This window comes from Copidosoma floridanum, unplaced genomic scaffold (assembly GCF_036245765.1).
Source record: "Copidosoma floridanum isolate Cflo_tuat_1 unplaced genomic scaffold, Cflo_Japanese_pri ptg000030l, whole genome shotgun sequence".
NCBI classification, from domain to species: Eukaryota; Metazoa; Arthropoda; class Insecta; order Hymenoptera; family Encyrtidae; genus Copidosoma; species Copidosoma floridanum.
The window spans coordinates 113,279-135,971 of record NW_028321907.1 but is presented as its reverse complement, the minus strand read 5'-3'; the positions used below and the strand labels follow the sequence as shown (position 1 = coordinate 135,971).

The 22,693-nt window shown below is 35.4% G+C and overlaps 4 protein-coding genes across 7 annotated transcripts; 2 read left to right on the top strand and 2 right to left on the bottom strand.

Annotated features, from left to right (window-relative positions):
- Nucleotides 1-4,222: 4,222 nt before the first annotated feature.
- On the bottom strand, nt 4,223-8,733 carry LOC106641595 (uncharacterized). The gene is made up of 7 exons (XM_014356069.2): nt 8,516-8,733; nt 7,905-8,161; nt 7,504-7,839; nt 6,904-7,370; nt 6,358-6,636; nt 5,163-5,408; nt 4,223-4,636 (listed from the first exon to the last, which is right to left on the bottom strand). The coding sequence occupies exons 1-7, from the start codon at nt 8,528-8,530 to the stop codon at nt 4,356-4,358; spliced, it is 1,881 nt and encodes a 626-aa protein (XP_014211555.2). The 5' UTR covers nt 8,531-8,733; the 3' UTR covers nt 4,223-4,355.
- Nucleotides 8,734-10,531: 1,798 nt separating this feature from the next.
- Nucleotides 10,532-11,670, bottom strand: LOC106641593 (ras-related protein M-Ras). Its single transcript, XM_014356066.3, has 3 exons — nt 11,432-11,670; nt 11,018-11,334; nt 10,532-10,937 (listed from the first exon to the last, which is right to left on the bottom strand). The coding sequence occupies exons 1-3, from the start codon at nt 11,619-11,621 to the stop codon at nt 10,848-10,850; spliced, it is 597 nt and encodes a 198-aa protein (XP_014211552.1). The 5' UTR covers nt 11,622-11,670; the 3' UTR covers nt 10,532-10,847.
- Nucleotides 11,671-15,884: 4,214 nt separating this feature from the next.
- On the top strand, nt 15,885-19,019 carry LOC106641614 (caspase-6). Of its 2 annotated transcripts, none has more exons than XM_089596576.1 (6): nt 15,885-16,733; nt 16,824-17,101; nt 17,415-17,685; nt 17,764-18,011; nt 18,400-18,646; nt 18,723-19,019. In XM_089596576.1, the coding sequence occupies exons 1-6, from the start codon at nt 16,596-16,598 to the stop codon at nt 18,855-18,857; spliced, it is 1,317 nt and encodes a 438-aa protein (XP_089452702.1). In that variant the 5' UTR covers nt 15,885-16,595; the 3' UTR covers nt 18,858-19,019. The 2 variants fall into 2 exon arrangements, with proteins under 2 accessions (XP_089452702.1, XP_089452701.1); XM_089596575.1 differs by having other exon boundaries at nt 16,821-17,101.
- Nucleotides 19,020-19,598: 579 nt separating this feature from the next.
- LOC106641613 (caspase-6) lies at nt 19,599-22,398 on the top strand. 3 transcript variants are annotated; one of them, XM_089596467.1, is made up of 6 exons: nt 19,599-19,861; nt 20,105-20,335; nt 20,419-20,695; nt 20,764-21,011; nt 21,090-21,345; nt 21,418-22,398. In XM_089596467.1, exons 2-6 carry the CDS (start codon nt 20,112-20,114, stop codon nt 22,108-22,110), a joined length of 1,698 nt encoding a protein of 565 aa, XP_089452593.1. In that variant the 5' UTR covers nt 19,599-19,861; nt 20,105-20,111; the 3' UTR covers nt 22,111-22,398. The 3 variants fall into 3 exon arrangements, with proteins under 3 accessions (XP_089452593.1, XP_089452594.1, XP_089452596.1); XM_089596468.1 differs by having other exon boundaries at nt 21,437-21,572; XM_089596470.1 differs by having other exon boundaries at nt 21,090-21,265; nt 21,418-21,479.
- The last annotated feature ends 295 nt before the right edge of the window (nt 22,399-22,693 follow it).

The window sequence follows — 22,693 nt, the reverse complement described above, 5'->3', positions numbered from 1 at the left end:
TGACGATACAAAAAGGAGCAGTAAATTGGAGTTAAGCGAGAAGCAAGGACGAATCGATGCCGAAAAGCTGTCATTCTGCTTTTTGAAGTTTGCATTTAGTCGTGCGTGTGCGTGTACTTATCTCCCACGAATTTCAGCGCACGGCCCTGAGCTTTCGTGCGGTTTAATTATATTTTTAGCTCAGACCTGTTTTGCGAGAGTATCACCACCCGAGAAACGCGGGTACCTATCGAAATATTCTCAAAGATTTTAATCCAAATGATGCGAAAATAAGGAGAAAGTTGGCAGTCCGTCTCTCACCTACTGGTAAAATATTACATTTACAATATACGTATGTTAGAGAATCAATGAATCTCTGTATAAACTTTACGCAATAGAAAATAAACGAATAAAGGCTATGTGTTGCGGTACAGAAAATACGTGCTATATTGTAGTAGTCGCAAACAAATTTTTACACCAATGAATGTTAATCACATACGGAAAAGCATATGTTTTATTTACATTATTCTTGGACGATATTATGTTAATACATTTATTAATTGGGATACTCGATCCCGAATGGATAAAAAAAGTCCGCATAAAAATTCATGTACGCAGCATTGAAGTTAACTGTTGACGTAACTGGCCGTTTTGAAAGTTGGACTACTTATTATTATGGAGATAACTAATTCTTGTCGTTCAATGACTGGTGTGTGTGTGCGTGCGTGCGTGCGTGCGTGTGTGTGATTTGATACTTGTACAGATTTTCTCAAAAAGTACTGGAAACGGTGTCCGTTTGTAGGTACGACATAATAATGTGTGCATGATGTTTGTATCAAGTTCATTATCGGGATGGTATCGTCACATACGACGCTATAGCGTACCTTAGGACTTTCATTCAATCGAAATATTATTATATTTGCGCTAGTGAACAACACTTTAGTAATTTTTTTGATGTAATCGTACATCAAAATTATCTCTTCTAACAAATAATCAAAACCTTGTTAAAAATATCACTTTTGATAAACGAAATCAATCATTTGATCGATCCTTCTCACGCTTACTTTTTTGTTTATAAATTTGGTTCGTTACCTGATTTGATTTGACAAATAACCTCTAAGAAATTAATTTTTTTGAAAGCACACAAACGGTAAAATAAATTTAAAAAAGTCAAGTATTAAGAAAAAAAAAAAAAAAAAAGTAGAATTAAGCGAGGAAAAAAACCATGCTCGCTTCATCTTAATTGGCAGCGATACTTTCTTCACGCAGCAAACGCGTGAGAAAACATGCACGAATATTACAGCGTCGCTGTGCTAGCTATATAGAGCAAGTACAGACTGATGTAGGTACCGCGCAACCATCACTCGTTGCACAGTATAAGTACTTACTAATCAACCATATATATTTATATACCTGCAACATGAGTAAAAAGAGATTTGCAATTTTAATAAATAATCAGCAGCCAACTCGGTGCAGTATCTCAGATACCTGTAGATCGAGCTGTCCGCTATACTGGCTCAAGTGCAAGTGCAAATTATCATCGTTAAGTATTGTATAGGGATGACGACGCTTGGTATACTTGCAAATAGGGCGATTGTATGAAAAGAAAAGCAACAACAGCTTTTCATTCCGATGAGCTTTGAGTCGATCTGCTTCTTATTCGCAAAGAAAACTCTTTATAAAATTAAATATATTTATATTCACACTTGCATTAATATTAGTAAGGATGCGTGTGTATCGTATTCTGCAGGAATTTAGATATTGCGAGCCACTGCATCAGCGGCCGAGAAAGTTGAAGAAACGAGGCATCGAATGATCACGAGCTAGCTATGTGTATGTGTGTGTATTCACGGCTGCCGGATGGGCATCAGTGTATAATCCGCACCTTGCCCGCGCAAGCGTATAACAAATAAAATTTGTTAAGTAGCGCAACTATATAGGAGCCTCGCAGGAGGCTCATCTGTATAACCATAAGAGGGGTCCGCCCGAGATTTCAATAACACGCGCTCTCTTTCTCTCCTTTGATTACATTGTTCACTCTTGTCTACGATAGAAAACATCACCATCATCATCTTCACAATCGCCATCGTGCGATTCCATTTTATAAGTCATGAGATTGTGATGGCTTATGGTTTATATAAATATGTGTATGTAATTATTATCCCACTGAGTACAAACTCTCTATCGATGTTATTAAATGTTGTATTGTACACCCATGTACCTATATATATATATATATATATATATATATATATATATATATATATACGTATCCATAATATATTGTTTAGTTGTAACCATTATTCACGCAGATATAGGCGTTTTAAGTTTTAAACTATTTTTAGGCTAAAAATATACATCTTTAAAAGAAGCCTTTGCCTTGTAGGTGTACACAATATACGTGTTACCTATATGAATCGATATTAGAGTATCTAAAAAAGTTGACAAGTACTAACCATCGATATTTTCTGACAAACAAATTTTTCAAGTTTGCTGATTTTAAGATATAGTCCTTTTTGCCATATCTCCAGTGTTTACGGAGATACGGGCGTTTAATGATTTAAACTATTTTGAAGTGAAAAATATATATTTAAAAAAATTCTTTGCTTGGCAGGTGTACATAATGGGCAATATTAGGGTGTTGTTTTTTTTTGAAACAATATTAGTTTCATCAGTCATAATATACTTTTCACACGTTTGCCAAACAAACCAAACTCATGTCCTCATTTATGCAAGCACATGATGTGTAAGTATACATAATACAGTATAGTTACAGTCACGAGATGTAACTTTGTAAACTGTTTTCACTGTTTGTTATAAGTAGTAGTAAAAGTATGCCTCGGCGAAAAGAGAAGAAAAGAGAAATATGAATAAAAATTGGTCATTAGCATGGAAAAACGTAAAAAAATCTTTATTAAATTTCTTCATTCCGGCTGGATTGAATGCATTCCATCGGATACAAGAAAATACAAACATTACCACTAGCGAGATCAACGCATGCTCGCTGCAGCTTTCTTATTTCAAAAGTGTCGTACGTACTTATATTACAGCTTTAGAAAAAAAAAATAAATAAATAAATAACAACGAAAAAAAACATACAATAGATACTTTATGCTAGCATGTGTTGGCGCTGATTTATAAAAATTTGCCACTGCCACGTTAAATGCACGCACGCGTCGATGGTTATTCTTATAGCCGTTGATCGCGACCTTTAACGTGTACAAAAATCCAGCATAATATTCGAGATAACATTACGTGCAGGCGAGCACCGATCCACCTATGCAAGTGGTAGACATAGCTGCGAATCTCGTTAGTGGCGCATATATATTTACATAGTGTGCGGAACAAAATACAGCCCCAATTTTTAAAATTCAACGAGTAAAAAACAATGCTACATCTAAAACTGCTTTGTTTTCTGGTTCGCCACCGCACAGGCACACCTGTTACAGAGTCATCAGAGTCTTAATCAACTGGGGTACTAAGGTACGGTAAAGGGGGGGGGGGCTAAACCAGCGCAACGCACGCGTTAGTGCAATTAAATATAGCTTACTCGGATTTTCTCAACACAAAAAGGTCCAACAGAATCTCGAAAAAATACTTCAGTGAGGAAGCAAAGAGGTTTTCTTAAAATCGAAATAACTTACGCGTTGGGCGAGAAAGAGGAAAAAAAAAAACATTAATCATCAGCCAGAGATCTTCCCTGGTATTTTCTCGCCTACAGATGCAAAAGAAAACTCGAGCGTTGTAGGTTTGACTCGCTGAATGTTTGATGGATGAAAGCAAGCAAGTATGCACTACGAAGGTTCCGAGCTCATTTCAATTTTACGCAACGTTTGAAGTTGCTTCAACACACTGCTCCGCATGTACACAAGTACACAGAGAGTATATATACATAAACACAATATACATATGCAGGCGAGTACATAATTCTCTTTCCCTCGACTCGACTGGGATAAATAAGAAGAAATGTAAACCCTATGGTGTGAAAGAAGTAGGTACTTTTACATGCAGTTATTTATACATGCGCGTGTGTGATGATGATATTGTATGGTCTTCTCATGGAGCGCTACTTTTTTTTACAATAAGGAAAAAAAAAAAAAAAAAAATTGAATAAATATATAACGCCTTTACCAAGTAAGTAGTATCAAGTTGTTTTTTCACGGATGTGCACATCATTATTATAAAGCATCTACGAGAAAAAAAAAAAAAAAAAAAAAAAAAAAATTACGAATAAGTAGTCCAACAAAAACGACGTAAAACATAAAAAAGTATTGCCCGAAGCTCGTGAAACTGTAGCGTAAAAACAAGAGCTTCTGCCCAATGGGGAAACAATATCAATGAATTATTAGGAGCACAAAATACCTCTTCAACGATAATTATACTTTTTTCTCGTGAGCACGGGACGGCAGGGGAAGCGATTGTTTGCCGACCATGAGAGATCCCCGCTGGAAACGTTGAGTCTCGAGCGAGGCGCCTCTCGGGGAAGTGGGACTCGGACGCTGATGGCGTAAACGAGCGATGGGCTGGCGAGCTTTGATCCTGTACCGGCCACGGTAGCGCTTCAGAGTCGGGCTCGGCTTGGCCCCGCTCGGTGAGCTACTGCTGCCGCTGCTGCCGCTGCTCTTTCTTCCATCCCTGCTGATCATACCTGCAAAGTCTAACAATGACAGTTCATGAAATCTCATCCCTGTACACACAATATATATATATACATACACACAAATACAAATATCAGTCCTTTTAAAACACGTACACATGCGTAAGGATTTAAATTTTAGCTCGGAATGAAAATAGATTTGAAAAAAAAATTCGTCCCTTTTCCCGTAATTTTGGAAAAAAAGAATACTAGTAAATACTAGTAAAAATAAACATTATCGAATGACGTAGATGAACGACGGTGTGCTGAGTACAGTTTACATAAGTACACAACATACACTTTTGGTAAATGTGCATCTTTGGTATATAGGTATATGCTACGGGATATATATACGAGTAAAAGTTACATGTAGGAGGTATGTAAATGTAGGTAATATATGTATTTTATAGTGCGTATATAATGGGGTATCGAAATGAGTAGATTTTTGTTTTGACTTTATTCGCGCTCACGTGAATCCGTAAAAGCAAGTGATGTGATAAATATGCAGTCACCGGACAGATTGTTGCAGTTGGCACGCGCGGCTTACCTGGCGAGGAGTCGCTTTCGCTCTCTCTCATCGTGCTGCAAAAGACGGGCTGGTGGCCGACCGCGACGTTGTGGGCCTGATTCAGTTGGGCCGAGGTGTGCGGTGGACAGCCACGAGCGATTATTGGGCTAGAGCTCGAGGTGCTCGAGATCTCGAGGATAGTTTGCTCGCGCTCAATACTCATCACGGGCATCAGGCTTGCCAGGGAAGTTGGCATGCTTGGTATCATGTGGTTGATTGCCTGCACTGTTGGGTTAAAAAATAAGTATATACTTTTTACCTTTGTTATTCGGTGCTTCCTATTTTATGTACGAAAAAAATAACACATGTAGCGCGAAAAAACGTACCTATACGTCGGAAATTATGTACCCATTTTTATACTCGCTTGTTAATACGCATGTGTACCCATGCACTAATATGTATATTGCATTCATTTGTTTCGATAAACAACTTGTAACACAAGTTTTTGGTGTTGCCACATGTGAGAAGATGATGAGACGTTAATTATACTTGTATACAGTGAAACGTGATTCGAGTCTCGTAACGCCGCTCGATATAAGAAATTTAGCGAAAGTGATGGAGACTTAAATTCCAATACAGGCTGTTTTCCCCAATTTGGTAAATGTATAAGTGTATAAAAAACGTGCCGTGGATGATAATAATTAACTTTCGAATGAAACACTACAACAACGGTTTTCATTTTAATTTAATTTTAAAATTAATAGCATAGGTAATCTGCAATTTAAATGTTTCAGCGTACGTACGTACTTGCCTAATATACCTCATATATCTACTTGTATCGAGAATACCAAGATATAAATAAAAAAAAAAAAAGAATATCTCGAGGACAATGGGAATAGTTATGTTTAGTGTGTTTACTTGTACACATATTAATGAGGCAACCAAGTGTACGTATACTGTTTATAATCTATTCAATTTTAATCATCAAACTCAGTTTTAAATTGAACAGGCTACACATACGCAGTTTGCGTAAATTACATTTGACAAAAACATCTTGTTGAAACAACACACACTTGTGTATTTCAGCTCGATGCGCTACCTATTATCATATTTTTATTTTTAACATTGAATTTGTGTAGTTCGGTAAATCACAGAATAGTATCAACTGTGTATCAATATCTAATAAACAAGCTAAAGTATAGGTCTATGGGTATTAAGATGGAGGTCTGCTCACCAGGTAACTTGTTGATGGCAGATTTGACAGCTCTCGCTACCACGGACCAAATTCCATCCGACTTGACCGGTGATTTGTCGTGCGTGTCTCTGTAACAATCGATTACCCGATCTTTGATTATCGGACTGCCAGCTTCCGGTGCCTGCACGGCTTTGCTGCAGTCTTTCGCGGGGTGGCATGCCTTGGCCCTCTTTTTGCCGGGACTCGGCACCTCAGGACTGTACTTGATCGCCCGACTGGCGCTGCTACTACTGGTGACGCATTCACTGTAACCGTCCCCTACGGCAATCAACGAACAATTTTATAAATAATTAAACATTGGATTAATTATTTGATTGATCTCGTAGTATTTTTTATATATGTATGTGGAATGCCACATTAAAAAAACACACAAGCGTGTGATCACGAAAACGATGGATGATGGTCTCGCGTGCTTGGTTCTTTGCCCGCAGAAAATAAAAGTAAAGAATGAAAAAGAAAAAGAAAAGAAAAAACAATTATCATTATTATTTGCCCTTTTTGGCTTGGACATCTAGATAGATATACCCTTGTCCGAATTCATTTTTAGCTGTTTGAGACCCGAGTCGATCAGTGACTGCAGATTTTCACTCGAGAGGGCCTTTGGGTCCGTCTGCTCCATCACGAGCATCATGATCATCCGCGAGGAAGGCGCGCTCGTCGTGACCGTGGACCTCGGGTTTCCATTTTCCCGAGTCTCGTCGTTCCTCCCGTTACAGCTGCAAGAGGCGGTGGTAGAGGACGGAGAGCACCAGCTCGTGCGGGCGTCAACCTTCCTCACCTCGTCTAGGCTCTCGCGGGCCTCGAAGAAGACGTCTTCGGCACTAGCCTCACGACAATCCGCAAATTGCACGTGCTTCTCCATTGTGTTGTTGTTGTTGTTGTTGTTGTTGTTGTTGCCCGACTTGATAAGGATCTCGCCCGTCACAGGGTCGATCTGATGTTTCTTTAAAATCGAGCACGAGGGTGACGGCTGGCTGAACGAATCGCTCTCACTGCGAACGACAACAATAACAAACGTTTGTTTTTTTTTTCTCTCTCCCAACGAGTGAAAGCATCGATTCATTGACACCAAAATATCTTATATTGTATTTTAGTTAAAAGTTAAGTGCAAGAGTTGGAACCGACCTCTTGCGGAGGCTGCTGGTCGAGTGACGATACTCGTCGCGAACCGACGAGCGCGAACCGACCTCGGACTCAAAGGACAAGGGCGTCTTGTTTAGGACAAAGTCCGGAGCGCTTCTTTGGTGCGGCTGGGAACCGTCCGGGCCGTGTTGCACTGGGGTGCTCGTGCTCGGGAGCCGCACCTTTTCGACTAGCGGCGAGTCCAAGCAGTTTTCCTGTCCTATCGGCTTGTCCTCGTCCTCGACGATTATCTCCAGCCGTGACGACGTGGAAGCCTGGCCGTTGTTGGTGAGCTTGCGCTTGGCGAGGCCGGCCACCACGAGCAGTTGCTCCTTGGATCTGTTTAATAGCAACAGTACCTACACTTAATCAACAACAATAAAAACGAGAGCAAACCCGCGTACCTGCAAGGCCGAGCAGATATCAAGTCGAGGTTGTTCGTGAATACTTGGCCGCAGAGTTGGCACCCGAGCGGAAGGTGGTTCAAGAGGAGGTGGCCGATGAGCTCGACCCTACTTCCGTCGCAGACCGGATCGAAGGGCAAAGCGTCACTTACGCACAGCGGGCACTCGCTCTTCAAGTTTGGGTGTTTATTTCTCTCGTGGGTATCTCGACAATTGACACAACAAAACACCTTAGGACAGACGCGACATCCGTTTGGCTGGCAAGTGTCGTGTGCATAGAAAAAATTGCATTTACATGACTTTAACAATGCGATTATATTTATATTATACATGTACGGGCTTCGTTTACCGGATGATACATTACTTTCAAGGATTTAATACGCGGTCTTTAGTATAACGTTTACTTCTGTTGGATTTACTACTTTTACAACAATGCACGAAATTCCCGTCATATGATCGACCCGATGCTTGTTGCGTTGATTGAAATATTTATTATTGCACTGGCCATTTTTCGCGGAGAAATTCAAAACAATTGTTTCAAGAATAAACGAAAAATAATATCTAGAGCACTGCAATATTCTTAGAGTAAGTTTTAATTTCAACTCCAATACCTTCGGAATCACCATCTTTTGGAATGTCCTGTAGAATCAACTATCTAAGACTAAATTTTTGTCGGCCCTTATAATATATACTGTTATTCTCGTTGATGTTCTCCTTTAATCTAGAGTCAAAGTCTACCTCGCTGCTGTAGGAAAGAAAGTAGCTGACTTGGACATGTAAACAATAACATTGTACGCAAGTATCAATTCGACGACGAATCAAGCTTACTCACGTCAATTTAGTTGTTATATATATATATATATATATATATATATATATATATATATATATATACGTATATGTATATGCCAACTCGAAAATGAGGACCGTACATCATAAAAATATTAATAGTTACTGATCGGGTATCGGAAAGATCATGGAATCGTGATTGATTGATGAAAATCAAAGTCATTGATGAACATAATTAATTTTATTTTTTTTAACTATTTGTCATGTTACGTCACAATATTATTATCTTATGTACAATACGTGTAGACAGTGACCCGCACAGTTAGACGCTTTAACAAAGAACTTCATTCGCTTCTGAACATGAGTCTAAATATCCCTCGCTTTCATATTTCCACCCCTTCCCCACATACACACACCCACACACAATATATTGACATACATATAAATGTATATACATGTGCGATGTTTAGTATTGCAATTATTTCAATGTTTCCAAAAATATAGACATTTCTTTGTTATCTTCAATGTTCTTCTAAAAGCAAATTATTTTAATAAATTTCAAAAACTATCGTAAACACTTTTTACTTTTCTCGTTTTGCTAATACGCCTTTATATTAATAATCGTAAAATGGAAGGTGGCTTGAAAGTCTGCTTCAAACTCAAAATTTGAAGCTCGTTCGATGCGCATTGTATTTCATGATATCTATGTACATACGTTTACTCATACTCTTTAAAAAGACGCGTGAAATTTATTCATGAAATAATGGCATGGACGGCAATTTACATTCATATATTATACAGTTTGTTACTTTTGCGCATCAAACCATAAATTCAGCTTATTTGCTTGATTAAACCTTCATTATGTGTGCTATTTGCAGCATTTTTCTTACTCAGTGATTTCCACCCAAAAATTGAGCTCAAACTTTGCTACACGTCTCATATTTTCATACTTTAAAAGAAAATCACAGGCTTTTTAATGCGAATTCATAATGATTGCATGATATTTGAAAAAAAAATTTATCACTATTTTTTAAATTTTTACAAATTATGATTCGTCAAAGATCCTCACAAAAACATTGAATATCGGTATATGTATATAATATATTATATATATATTTTTTTTTTCACTTTTTTTGTATAAAAATGTCAATTCTTACAATTGAATTTCCATTTATGTTTCTTTCAATATATATGTGTGTATATATATATATATATATATATATTTACACGTTGAGCTACTGTCTGACTGTAAACTTTTTGTTTAGTATCTATTGTAGGCCATGATAATTTTATCTTACGTAATACAATTTCAAAAATATTTTTCTCACCTCAAAAAGACCCAAAGCATATAGAATTTCTTGAAATTAATATTTGCAAATTTGAAAACTCAAATGTCTGGTAATGAATAAAATGTTTTTTTTTTCTCAAAAACAATAATTTAAAAATTACAATGATTTTTGAGGCAAGTTAACATGATTGCTACCCTCAGTATAAATTTAAGATGACATTTATACACATTTACAGTATATAATACAATGAATAACTCATAACTTATTCCTTGAAGATTTGTGTGTTAAACGCATGTGCTTACAAAAATCATGGGTAACATTTCAGAGGCAAGTGCCGTACGATTAAAAAGTAATGTTATTGTAACGAAAGACAATAAATTTATCACTTCAGTAAATATAAAATTTTTTTACAAGCAAGCGCGCGATGTTGATACATCTTGTGTAACATCAGTATAGTCATTTAATGACAGTTATTTACCGATTTATCGTTTGCTAAAAACTAATGATAAAGTAGTCAATTCCTGTTTAATCGGCAGATTTTTTTTTTTTTTTTTTTTTTTTTCTAACGGTGATTGAAAACTTTTTGACTAGATATAAATATAAACGTTAGAAGAGCATTTACTTTGTTTACGTATGTAATCGAATAGCAAAAGCATCGTCGACGGAAAAAAAAATTAAAAAAAAAAAAAATCTCTTATTCATGCAAAACCGCTGGCTACATCAATAAAAAAGGTCTACTCGTAAAATACGAAAATCTTGTCCGAGACTAGAATTAAATAATAAATAAAATATAAAAATTTCGATATGTCGTATAGAGGAAAAAAAAAAAAAGAAAAAAAAGATAAACAAATGGTGCTAGTACTAATTACATGACGGAACACTTTGACGAACGTCGGCGCTTTCGACGATTCTTCTCTAATTCCGTAGGAGGCTGATTCCTTATGATACGTACGACCTGCGAAAAACACACGATTGATGAATTTTGGATGATTGAGAAGCCAGTTATGAAAAAAGTGCATTGCTTGATATGGAAACCTCGTGAAAAGCAGCATCGACGTTCAAGGGAGGATCCTTGGCTGAAGTTTCGATGTAAGGAATGTCCAGCTTGTGAGCTAATTCTCTGCCCTGCTCCTCGGTAACTTTGCGCAGGTGGATCAGATCGACTTTGTTGGCGACGAGCAGCATCGGGTATACGTCCCTGTCCTTGACCCGCAAGATTTGTGTATGAAAATTGACAATGTTTTGGTAGGACTGCTTGTCGGTGACCGAAAACACGAGAAGGAAGCCATCACCCTTGCGCATGTACTGCTCCCTCATGGCGCTGAACTCCTCTTGACCCGCCGTATCCAGCACTGCGAGAAAATAATAATAAGTACAATCAAGTACGAACGACGTTCAATCAGGCTGTAGGTGTAATACGCATATATTATAATATGTATAAGTACTTGCCATCGAGGACACACCACTGCTTGTCGACCTCGGTGTGCTGTATGTAGCTGTCCTCGATAGTGGGGTCGTAGTCTGTGACGAAGAGCTTCTGGAAGAACTGTATGGTCAGGGCGCTCTTGCCGACACCGCCGTCGCCGACCACGACGAGCTTGTAAGTCACAAGGTTCTCATTGTTGGGTGGACGAGTCATGCCGATTCCTGAACGGGCTGCGCCGCTGTCGATCTCGGGATTAATCCTGATGATTACCCCCCCCCCCACCCTCTCTTTTCGGCTCGTGATTATCTCGTCGACCTCTGAAATTCGTAATGATAATGACGACGAATGAAAATTGCACATTACAAGTTTTATCATAAATTTTATACTTATTTTTACTAAAGTCTGTATATTACATGCACGGGGAGTAGGTAATTAGCAAATCACGCAGACAGACCCGTGCCTTGACAATAAATTTTACCAATTAGATGGGCCCATGGTGACACATTTCAGTCTACCCGTAAATACAGCACTACTCGATCGTGTCGATACTTGAGTACGCTGTAGAGATTATTTATTCATTAACAAATAATTGATAACGTGAATTCCTATGTGGCTTTAATAAATCAATGTTACAACCAAAAATACAATTAATAAAATTCTAAAGCGGAAGTTTAATAAGTTGATATCTATTGTCATTGTTTGATAATATTGAATGTAACCCTTTATACATTAATAAAACACGAATCTCCGCGATGATTTTCGAATTTATCAAGATTTATTAATATTTTGCACAGCTTTTTAGTGGGCTTTTTTATTTATCGTATATTATTGCTCGTGTTATGACATTAGATGGAAAAAAAAAAAAAAAATTTGTTCCTAAAATTGTATTGGTATCATCCTTTAAAGTTGTATTAAATATACATACAAGAGATTGAAGGTAATTGTAAAAAGAGATACAACTACTTAATAACGGAATTTCTGCGCTTGCTGTCGTCCGTAAACCTTTTTTTTCCGATAAATAATCATCAGTCCGCCACAAAGCACCGCACGTGAGTATAATGACAAGCGATTGTACTTGAGTTTTTCTAACGAAATAAATACTTTTTAATGAGAGCGTTTTTTAGATTAATAAGAAAATCATCGTAAGAAATTTTTGTTAACGCATAAGTAAAAAGAATACTCATAAATGTACTTTACAAAAGAATTATTTTGGCCATTTATGCGATGGATTGTTATCGCTCGTACAACCTTGTCCACTATCATTCTGTTCGTGCTGCATTATACATACGAGATTCCATGTGAATATTAAAAATTTGAGGACAAGAGACCAATTTTCTCTAAATTGCCTTTTTAATCATTAACTGTTTTCGATGCGTGTCTTATTCACCTGCAATTATTATTAAGTATCCTTTGTTCGCCTCTCATCCACCCAAATAATATAATATATATTTAATGTAGTTTATCTGCAGTTACTTTGAATTGTTATTATTATTATTATTATTATTATTATTAATTTTATTACTATGATTAATTTTCCTACGCAGATTCTACGAAGATTTAGCTAAAATTACTTGCATATTTTTACGGATTGCTTTGCGCCTTGACTATCATCGATGGAACATCTGAATATTCTGAACCCTATCTGCAGCACACAACTGATGACATTGTCATAAAATTTTTTAGGGAGACAAGGATAGCAACGTACATGCAAGTGGCTGTGCATGTGTGTGTGTGTATATACTAGGTATACTCGGTGGTTTGTTCACTCGTGAGCTACCAAAAAATCTCGTGAGCTATCTCCAAGTATCGATACACTTGAACTATTACTACCAAAGACTTGTGATAAATACCAAAGTACTTATTAGGCAAGCGTGCAGTAAGTACGGCGCACAAGTTTTAAACGATCATTAGAAACACGCAGTGCAATTTGACGGACATGATAATTATATAAGGTGCGTCCACCATGAAAATAATAATAATAATAATAATAATAATAATAGTTTGCAGAATACAATTTATATTGTATGGGTAACATCACCTGTAGACAATATCTATAATATAAGGTACAACAATGGTAGTGCCATGTGTATAAATATTATTATTATTATTATTATCATTATTATATTGCCGCCTCTTCACATAATTATAAACCAAGACTAACGTGTGGCTCAGATTAAAAAAATAACATTGGAAATTCTGAGCTACGTCTTCGCTACGAGGAGGGGTCCGAGTCATGAATACATAATGTTGCTATAGTAAGAAATATTCAAGTACTGCATACTTACATGCAGGACATGCTTACATTAAGTATCAATTGATCATTACATAAGTAGAGGAATTCAGATTCAGAGAGAACACCCACTAATAGGCATCAGAAACGTATATGTATATGTATACGTACATATTATAAATATGTACTGAAGAGCATTAATTTGTAGAAGCAAGAGAGTAAGCATAAAGTATACTTGGGCAAGCTTAACTATAATAAGTACTCACAATTATTTTTTTTTTTCGTTACATGGTTAGGAGCTGCAGGACAGCGGGACGCATCATATACTTATTAAGTACACGAGATGGACGGTTTAGAACGTTGGCCTTGATTTCCGGGCGTGACTCTTCTCTCGGGCTTTCTTCCCCTACACTCGCAGTCTACTTGTAGGTATATGTGTATACACACATATATATATATATATACACATAGGTACACAACAATAGCTAGTGCAGAGCGCAGAGCCTTCCCGTGGTCGGTCGCCACGACGACTGAGTCTGCGCTTGCAGCCATCATCGGGGATCTTCGAAGAAAATAAAATACTTAATCATGGGTACACCGCTCCCCTGGCCTCCGCGTCGGCGCTCTCGATCCGTGTGTGTAGGTGTATGTACGAAACACAAAGTACGTGGATGATTCCACGAAACATTCTCCATCGTTTAGCTGTAAAAAAAATTTAAGTACATACATAAATTACATTTTTTTTTCTACCCTCTGTACGTGTACGTCAAATACATTTTTTCAAGTCTACAAATACAAGTAAGTGGGGGGGATGATGTTCTTTTTTGTTTTTAAAGTACGTTTCTAAAATTTCAAAACGTTGAACGTGAATGTACATTCATTAGTTACATGCTGGCTTAGATTTTTCTCCATCTATAATACACATAATTTCTAATAATACATAGATATAGGAGCATCGAAAGGATCATATTATACAATACTGTATGCATATCCCATGTGTATGTACCAACATAAATATTTTTCTCTCTTTCTGCGATAGAGTCACTGTAAACATCTGCACATGTGGGTGCGCGTGTGCATGTGTTATATTAACGCATATGTACAATAACATTTTACATATAAGACGAAAAGTAAGTTATGAATAATAGCTTAATTACCGTATCCCTACTTTACCCCTCCCCCCATCCCAAAATACTATGACGAATGTCGATTCCACAATCTGCACGCATTGACCGATAACGATCCGGGGTTAACAAATCGCAGCTAAAAAAAAATAAAAAATAAAATTGTTGCTGTGAGATGACTCAGCGTCGAGATTGATAACAAAAAAACGTCTTCAACTTTACTAGATATATTGATGATAACTATAATATTATTATACATGCAGTGCATATATTTGTTACACGTCCTATAAGTGTGTATGCATACACTATGATTTAAGTCAATTAAAAAAAAAATTACTTAAATCGGTTCCGAAAATGAATCCTAGGTCCATAAAATACCATTGAAATTGATTGATTATGTGAATGCTAATTCAATTTAATTAGGTCACTCTGTATCGGAATGAATTATTTCAAAACCGACGTCACTGAGTGGCGAATTTTTCGAAATGTTGGAAGAATTTAAAACTTCGAGGAATCAACTTTGAACCCTTAAAGTAGATTTTAATTTCAATCGATCGACTATATTAGGAAAAAAAAAAAATTCTTATCCATTTATTTTATACATGTGACAATGTACTTTGTAAAAAAATCGACTTGAGTATAGTAAATAGAGTGAAATAAGTAGCTATTCTTATTTATTTTCAAGTTTGCCAGTGATTTCGATTAGTTTTTTCACTTTTCTTTACTGATTTCTACCAGCTAAAGTAACACGGACTTTATTCTTATCAATATTTTTATTTAGTAAAACGTATCTGAAAATTTCATTCATTTATTTATCCCAGATCGATTTGAACTGTCTTTTACAAGAGAGTATAGGGTGTAACATATACTTTTGTTACAGGCAGATCAGAGATCATCTGCTTTATATCTATGATATTATTTATGTAACATGAAGAATCTGCAGGTATGTAAATGTGGATTTACCGTATACAATTGCGGCTTTTTATTATTTGAAGTCTTCAGCGCTGCGCGGCGCTCATGCGCGCTCGCTTCCCTTCGAATTTCGATGCGCTCAGACGCTCAGCTCAGCTGTTGTCATGAAATATCCAACCTATAGCGATACGTAATGCACATGTTCTTACATCTTATAGGTATTAAGGATTAAGGTGTGTGGTTTATAGTATAGGTTATACACATAAGTATGTATTACATTTTGTTTTGTATAGGTGCTTAAAGTACTGACAGCGTGCGCCGTGTATGGGCCATGGAGCGCGGACTAATCCGATATTGGCGTTGACGTGATGCATGTCCTTGGTAAAGACGTCGACGAACGTTTATCAACAAATTGCACAACGATATGATAAAATTTGCGTTAGATAAAAACTCGATAATTTTTAGTGCAAATTGTTACATTATCTCGCAAGTGCGAGCTTTTCATGCTGTAGCTCCGTGAGATGTAAAAAAAATTAAAAGTAATTTTGCTATAGAAAGAAAGTATATCATGACTATCATGAGAGCTTGAAAGTGTGTGTAGTTGTAGTAGTGATGCCGTGGTGCAAACGTGAATCATCCGGTCATCCATTGGCCGAGGAGGCTCAGCACAAAGGAAAAACAGCGGAGATAGCCTGCTTTGAACCCTCTCCACCTCCACCTCCGCTGCCTTTTCTGTACCTGCACCAACACGTTTCCCGATACTCTCTCGATAGCGACAGACCAGTTCCCATTCCTTTTTCTGTTCTCTCATTACTTATCTTCCCTATTGTTTTTTAAGTTAGTATCTCGCCACCGCTATTCTTTTTATTAGCAAGGGCTTGTCTTTATGACTCCTAAACTGCCTAATCTACTCGGGGAACAATGGATTACAAAGACAGAGAGAAGGTCAACTACATGTGCAATCGGCTGTTGCAATGCATAGATATAAACAGGTTGTGGCCCAAACTCTTGGAGAACGGGGTCTACAACAGAGATGATGTAAATATTCCAAGCTGGCAGGTAGGGGCATCATTTTTTTTATTTACTATCAATAATTACAATAAATTAAAATTTTGCCAAGATCAACTGCTATAAACCACATTACAGAAGGACATGCCAAGTAGAGAGACTGTTTATGACATTTGCTCCACTATTAAAACGAGAGGACCACATGCTTACGACAATTTAATTTTGAGCCTCAATGAATCTGGGCATCACAGTATTGTTCAAGAGCTAAAAAACTATCAATCTTCTCCCAGCAGTGGTAGCAGTGGCCACAAATTTTTTCAAACAAATGATCAGCATTCTGTGGAAGCATCTAATAATCATACAGAAACTACATCAAGCTCTCCAGAACCATCTATTTCCAGCTTTGATGATAATTCCAAGTAAGTTTAAATCGTTGCAATCATATCATTTACATTGTTCAAAATAGATTTTTCATTTGGTATTTTCCTTTATCGTTCTTATCTTATTAATGAATATTGTTTATTTTTATTTTTTTTTTTTTTATGGAACCTCCTATACGTTGTTCCATAGGATTTTCAAGATCAAATATATAACAATTATAATTTGATTTTCAAAGCTACAGTACTTTTTTAATTGACAGCATAATTGTTAAATTCTGTTGGTAAACCAAACCATTATTGTTATTATTATTATTATTATTATTATTACTACTTGCAATTTTTTTTATTTCAGAGATGATTATTATACAAAATTGTTGAAAAATTTAGAGCCTCTATCTATTAAGGTCAGAAAAGCTGTAAAATTTAAAGATGGACCAGAATTCAAGGATATTGAAAGATATGTTATGCGCAGCGAACCACGTGGTTTAGCGTTAATCATAACAAACATTGCATATGAATACTACGTCAGCCGGCCGTCTGCAAAGTACGATGAAGACAATTTGAATATACTTTTCACAGAAATGGGATTCAAAACAATAGTGCGTAGGAATTTGACAGGAATCGTAAGTTGTATTTCTTTAGATTTTCAACCATAAAAACGTAAGGAAACTTTATTTACATGTATTATACAAATGACTCAGGAAATCAAGAAAGAAGTCAAAGAATTTTCTAAAATGAAAGAATTACGCAGAGTAGATGCCGCATTTATTATAATATCATCCCATGGTCATGGAGAGTATGGAAAACAAGAAACGGAAATTCAAGGCACTGATTATCTATCACCGAATTACAAATCAGTATTTTGTACAGACATAATAGATTATTTCACAGCGGAACAATGTCCTAATCTTTGTGGTAAACCAAAGATATTTATTTTTCAAACTTGCAGGTCAGTATTATGTTCAGTCATTTTATTACACATAAATGGCACATTTAAACTCAAGTGTTGTTTAGTGTGATCCATTTTGTATTGTAAACATTAACACTCTACTTTAAAAATGTTTCAACACGGTAAACCATGTCAAATGTCTTTTTACCTACATTAAAATTTTTTTAAGTATTTAATTTTCCTTGAGTGTTCAATACTGTCATATAATTGCACAAATTATAGCTGAATACACGTACTTTTTCATCATTTTATGTTTGAAAACAGTGTTAATGTTTATATGCTTAATTTTCAGCGACATAAAAAATGAAAATTCTCAAAGATGTACTAAGATAGACCGAAACAGCGTGAGCTTAAATAAATCATCAAATTTTTCTTTTAATCATATCAGGGGTAATACTCATCAAAAAGCTGTTTCGAGAAATGTCACGGATACAATATCAACAGAACATCCTGATTCCGAACAACCATATGACTTATCTTCTCGTAATTATGAAGATACTCTGATAGCTTATGCCACTTTACCTGGTTACGTTTCTTATCGAGACAAGTACACTGGAAGTTGGTTCATACAAATTCTGTGCGAAGTATTCATGAACTATGCATGTGAAAGACACATACAAGATTTGTTTGTCATGGTATGATATCTCAAATGTGGTTGTTGTGTTTTATCAAGTTGAATTAATATCTGATAACTAAATCGTCCACTTTCAGACTGATAGGAGATTAAAAGACTTGAGGACTGGGCACAACGGTTGTCAAACATTATGGGTGATCAATCAAGGATTCCATAAACATTGCTATTTAAATCCTGGTTTGTTTCACAAGCCTGGTGGAGAAAATAAATAGAAAGCATCTACTGCCAAATTATGAACTAATGCATTTATTATTTTTTACTTGAAATGCAAATATATTTTTTACTATTTGTGGATTACCTATTTGTAGTTATAACAAACAATTTATAATTAATATTTATGAGATGTATTAAACTAAAGAATTGTATTTCGTGAATCTAGTGGATTTTTATCAAATGTAGATAAATAAAATTTTTTATACGTATTTTTGTGCAGTTTTATAATACACAGCAAACAAACATTTTTTAGTTTTCCAAATTCTTTTGAACGTATTTTTAAAAAACCAAAAAATAAGTGAATTTTTTTATGCTCTCCAAAATACGAGATTGATTGAAGAAGAAATAATTTTTTATCCTGTCTACTTATAATATAATATGTGTATTTCTCGTGCAGGAATCAGGAACAAGTCAATAATTCTTTTACTTGTTATTTTAGACACACAAGTTTAATGAAAACATACATTATCTTTATGTACATAGTCATTACACTTGAATCAAATAATTTTATATTACCACTTTTTTTAGAACCTTCTTTGGGACACTAAGTAGTGACTGTACCTATATGCATATGTGACAACGCCATGAGCTGCGTTCTATGAACATACTTAACATACACGTACATTATACACAAATACTGTTCTGATACTATGATTCAAGAACATTTGACTTCCAGCGTCCAGCCTCTCTTGGGGGGGGGGGGGCTCACATTGAAATGTATATCTGTATGTCTGTATCTCTGTATGCAGGCCTCCGACCGCGAGCACCTCCGATCTCCGACTTGGAGGGGTCCGAGCTGAGATCTCGTACAAATCTATATTTGACAGTGTTTTAACAGTATCGGTAACGACTGTAACGAGCTTGTAACAGAGAAAACCTGTTGCCGCATCCACGGCCAACTTGCGATAATTTAATGCGTGATTAGGCAAATTTTTCGAAACGTGTATTCGATCTATTAAGTAAAAGTGATGTTGCTGCCTTCGATTCTTACGTAAAGTAAAAGGTGATCAATTTAAAAGCACTTGTTGCTTTCTCCTATAACGTACGAGCTCCTTAAGCTTGTTCTCTTTTGTTAAGTATGAGAGGTTATTTGGATTTTTTTTTTTTTTTAATTTATGAAACAATAAGGGTTTTCTAATATTAACCGAACTTTGACTTTCAATGAAGGTTTTCTGAATGTATTTGTTGTACTATTTAAAAATGGACGTCATTAATCTTACATTTTATAATTTTTTTGGCATGAAAGGTACAAAATGGAGTCAAATATACAATTAAGTGTAAATACATACAAAAACTTGATTGAAAATCTGAAAGAGTTGAATCTTGATGACATTGCAAATCATCTCCAAAAAAATGTCATTGACACCAATTTTAATAATCAAGTGGAGATAAATAATGAAGCAAACAGACCTGTTACCCCAGTATCAGATAATTCTGACTGCAATTCTTTGGACTCGTCAGATAATGATTCATCCAGGTTCTTACTACTATTTTTACTATTTTCTTGTTCAACTACGCATTTTTCTGTTGTATTATAAATACATATTTATATGTACCTAGGGAAGATAATTTCCATACAAAGCTACAAGTAGTTATGGAGCCACTTTGCATAAATGTGAAAAAGTCAACGAAATTTAGAGATAGGCCTGAAATCAAACACATAGGAGTTTATCCGATGAGAAGCAGTCCAAGAGGACTTGTTTTGATTATTGCTAATAATTTGTACAAAAAGGAAAATGATAGAAGGCCTAGTGCCAAACATGATGAGGCCAACTTAAAAAGACTTTTTGAAGACATGGGATTTAAAGTACTACCGTATTTTGATTTAACTGGAGAGGTATGAAAAAAGCAATTTAAATGAAGAAATTTAAGATACATCATGTTACAACAAAATTGTACTTATAGGAAATTGAAAAAAAAACGAAAGAATTTTCACAAATGCCAGAGCTTCGTAAGGTGGACTCTGCTTTTGTAATTGTTTCTTCTCATGGCAGTGGGAGATTAGGGCAACAAGAAACAGAAATCCTAGGGGTAGACTACAATTCGGTAGGATATAAAAAAGTCGTTTGTACAAAAATAATGAACTGCTTCACTGCAGAAAATTGTCGGAATCTATTGGGAAAACCAAAAATTTTCATCTTTCAAACTTGCAGGTGTGTGTCTCCAAAAACGTTAAACATTTTTTTTTTCTTAATTCACTTGTACTCAATTCTTAAAATAAAAACTTTAAGAGGCAAGTACGAGCAGGTTGCGGTACCCAGGCACACAACAGATGCTGCCACAACTCCCAAAGCCAAGACTGAAGAGCATTATGTTCATTTTTCGGAAAAAATGAGAAATTATGAAGATATGCTAATTGTTTACTCAACAATTCCTGGATATGTGTCTTACCGAGATGAAATAAACGGTAGTTGGTTCATTCAAATCCTTTGTGAAGTGTTCATGAACTATGCTCATAAAGTTCATGTTCAAGAATTGTTTAACATGGTGATTGTGATAAACAAAATTAAAATTTCACTTTAAAATTTATATTTTTTAAAATTTGTTCTTATCTTTCAGATTGATTATCGATTGAAAGATCTTAGAACAATCGACGAACATTGCCAGACACCGTCAATAACATCTCAAGGATTCAATAAATATTGTTTTTTGAATCCTGGACTTTTTGAAGACAAGCATGAAGCTAATGGATGTGTGAAGACTGATTTTACATTTAAATGTTGTCCTGACAGAAAAGCAAATATTTACGTCTGCACTCATTGCGAATCAATTTATCATCGAAAATGTGTTAAGAATCTTACAAACGTGAAGATAATAGCCAATGTTAAAGCAAATTGTTGTTTGCCATATAGACAATATGATGAAAATGACGACTCTAGATCACTAAGCGAAAATGTAGAAGAACTAAAAAAAGTTCTTAACAACATGAAAGAAGAAAACGAAAATTTAAAAGAACAAATCTCCACCCTTGAAACTCAGCATGTTAGTATTATTTCCAATGAGATACTGTTGAAAAATTCTGAACAACATTTAAAAGTCGAAAATCTGATGAATGAAAACGAAATTTTAAAACAATTGAACGAAGAAATAAAAAATAGTAATGAATTGCTGAAAGAGAAAAATGAATGGCTCTCTGAAAAATTGGAAAAAAAGAAAAAAAATAGATGGCCTAAACCTTACCTAAGCAAAGTATTAAAGAAAAGAAGAAGGAAAGTATCTCAAACCATGGAATCGTTGGAGATTTCGTTGTAAACATTACAATTTTTCTTTGTTCAGAGCGACATCAATCAATTTTTTAAGTTACGTGATTTTATTAACTACAGAGCCGTATGTTTAAACAATCAATTAAAATGTATTTTTTTTTTGACAGGGTAAAAAGTGCATTTAAAAAAAGTGATAATTCTCAATATCAGATTTTAAACTGTGATAATGCATCTATAATTATAAAGTGTTGAAGTAAACTTCGTAATGCTAATATTTTTGTCTAAAGCAATAAGAACAAATAAACACTAAAGTGCTGCAATTATATAAGTATTTTTGTAACGCTAATGTTACTAGGTAAATAAATTTCTATCGTTTTACTTATTTTTCAGTTGGTTACGATTGCATTTACAGTAGAATTAAAAAAATAAAACTTTAATATTTCAATGTCGTCTATACAGCGCTATTTTGAAACATTGTCCAAACTATAATTGATAATGCTCCCTAAACAGATTTTTAATTTTTTAATACAATTTCCGAAAAAAATTGTAACTGTGTAAATTATGTTCTGAGTTTTTTGTTACTCGCATAACTGTCTAAATTAAAATATCGTAAATTAATTTTTTGATGTATT

What these genes read in the sequence shown, in the direction of transcription:
- LOC106641595 (XM_014356069.2), bottom strand. An exon ending in AAAAATGAATTCGGACAAGG is followed by an intron (nt 6,637 to 6,903) that starts GTATATCTATCT and finishes TGATTGCCGTAG; the next exon opens with GGGACGGTTACAGTGAATGC. An exon ending in CGAAAGCGACTCCTCGCCAG is followed by an intron (nt 4,637 to 5,162) that starts GTAAGCCGCGCG and finishes TGTCATTGTTAG; the next exon opens with ACTTTGCAGGTATGATCAGC.
- LOC106641593 (XM_014356066.3), bottom strand. Translation starts at nt 11,621, where the DNA reads ATGACTCGTCCACCCAACAATGAGAACCTTGTGACTTACAAGCTCGTC. An exon ending in GCAGTGGTGTGTCCTCGATG is followed by an intron (nt 11,335 to 11,431) that starts GCAAGTACTTAT and finishes ATTTTCTCGCAG; the next exon opens with TGCTGGATACGGCGGGTCAA. An exon ending in TCGATGCTGCTTTTCACGAG is followed by an intron (nt 10,938 to 11,017) that starts GTTTCCATATCA and finishes TGTTTTTCGCAG; the next exon opens with GTCGTACGTATCATAAGGAA.
- LOC106641614 (XM_089596575.1), top strand. Translation starts at nt 16,596, where the DNA reads ATGGATTACAAAGACAGAGAGAAGGTCAACTACATGTGCAATCGGCTG. An exon ending in TAAATATTCCAAGCTGGCAG is followed by an intron (nt 16,734 to 16,820) that starts GTAGGGGCATCA and finishes ACCACATTACAG; the next exon opens with AAGGACATGCCAAGTAGAGA. An exon ending in AGCTTTGATGATAATTCCAA is followed by an intron (nt 17,102 to 17,414) that starts GTAAGTTTAAAT and finishes TTTTTATTTCAG; the next exon opens with AGATGATTATTATACAAAAT.
- LOC106641613 (XM_089596467.1), top strand. Translation starts at nt 20,112, where the DNA reads ATGGAGTCAAATATACAATTAAGTGTAAATACATACAAAAACTTGATT. An exon ending in ATTTTGATTTAACTGGAGAG is followed by an intron (nt 20,696 to 20,763) that starts GTATGAAAAAAG and finishes TTGTACTTATAG; the next exon opens with GAAATTGAAAAAAAAACGAA. An exon ending in TTCATCTTTCAAACTTGCAG is followed by an intron (nt 21,012 to 21,089) that starts GTGTGTGTCTCC and finishes AAAAACTTTAAG; the next exon opens with AGGCAAGTACGAGCAGGTTG.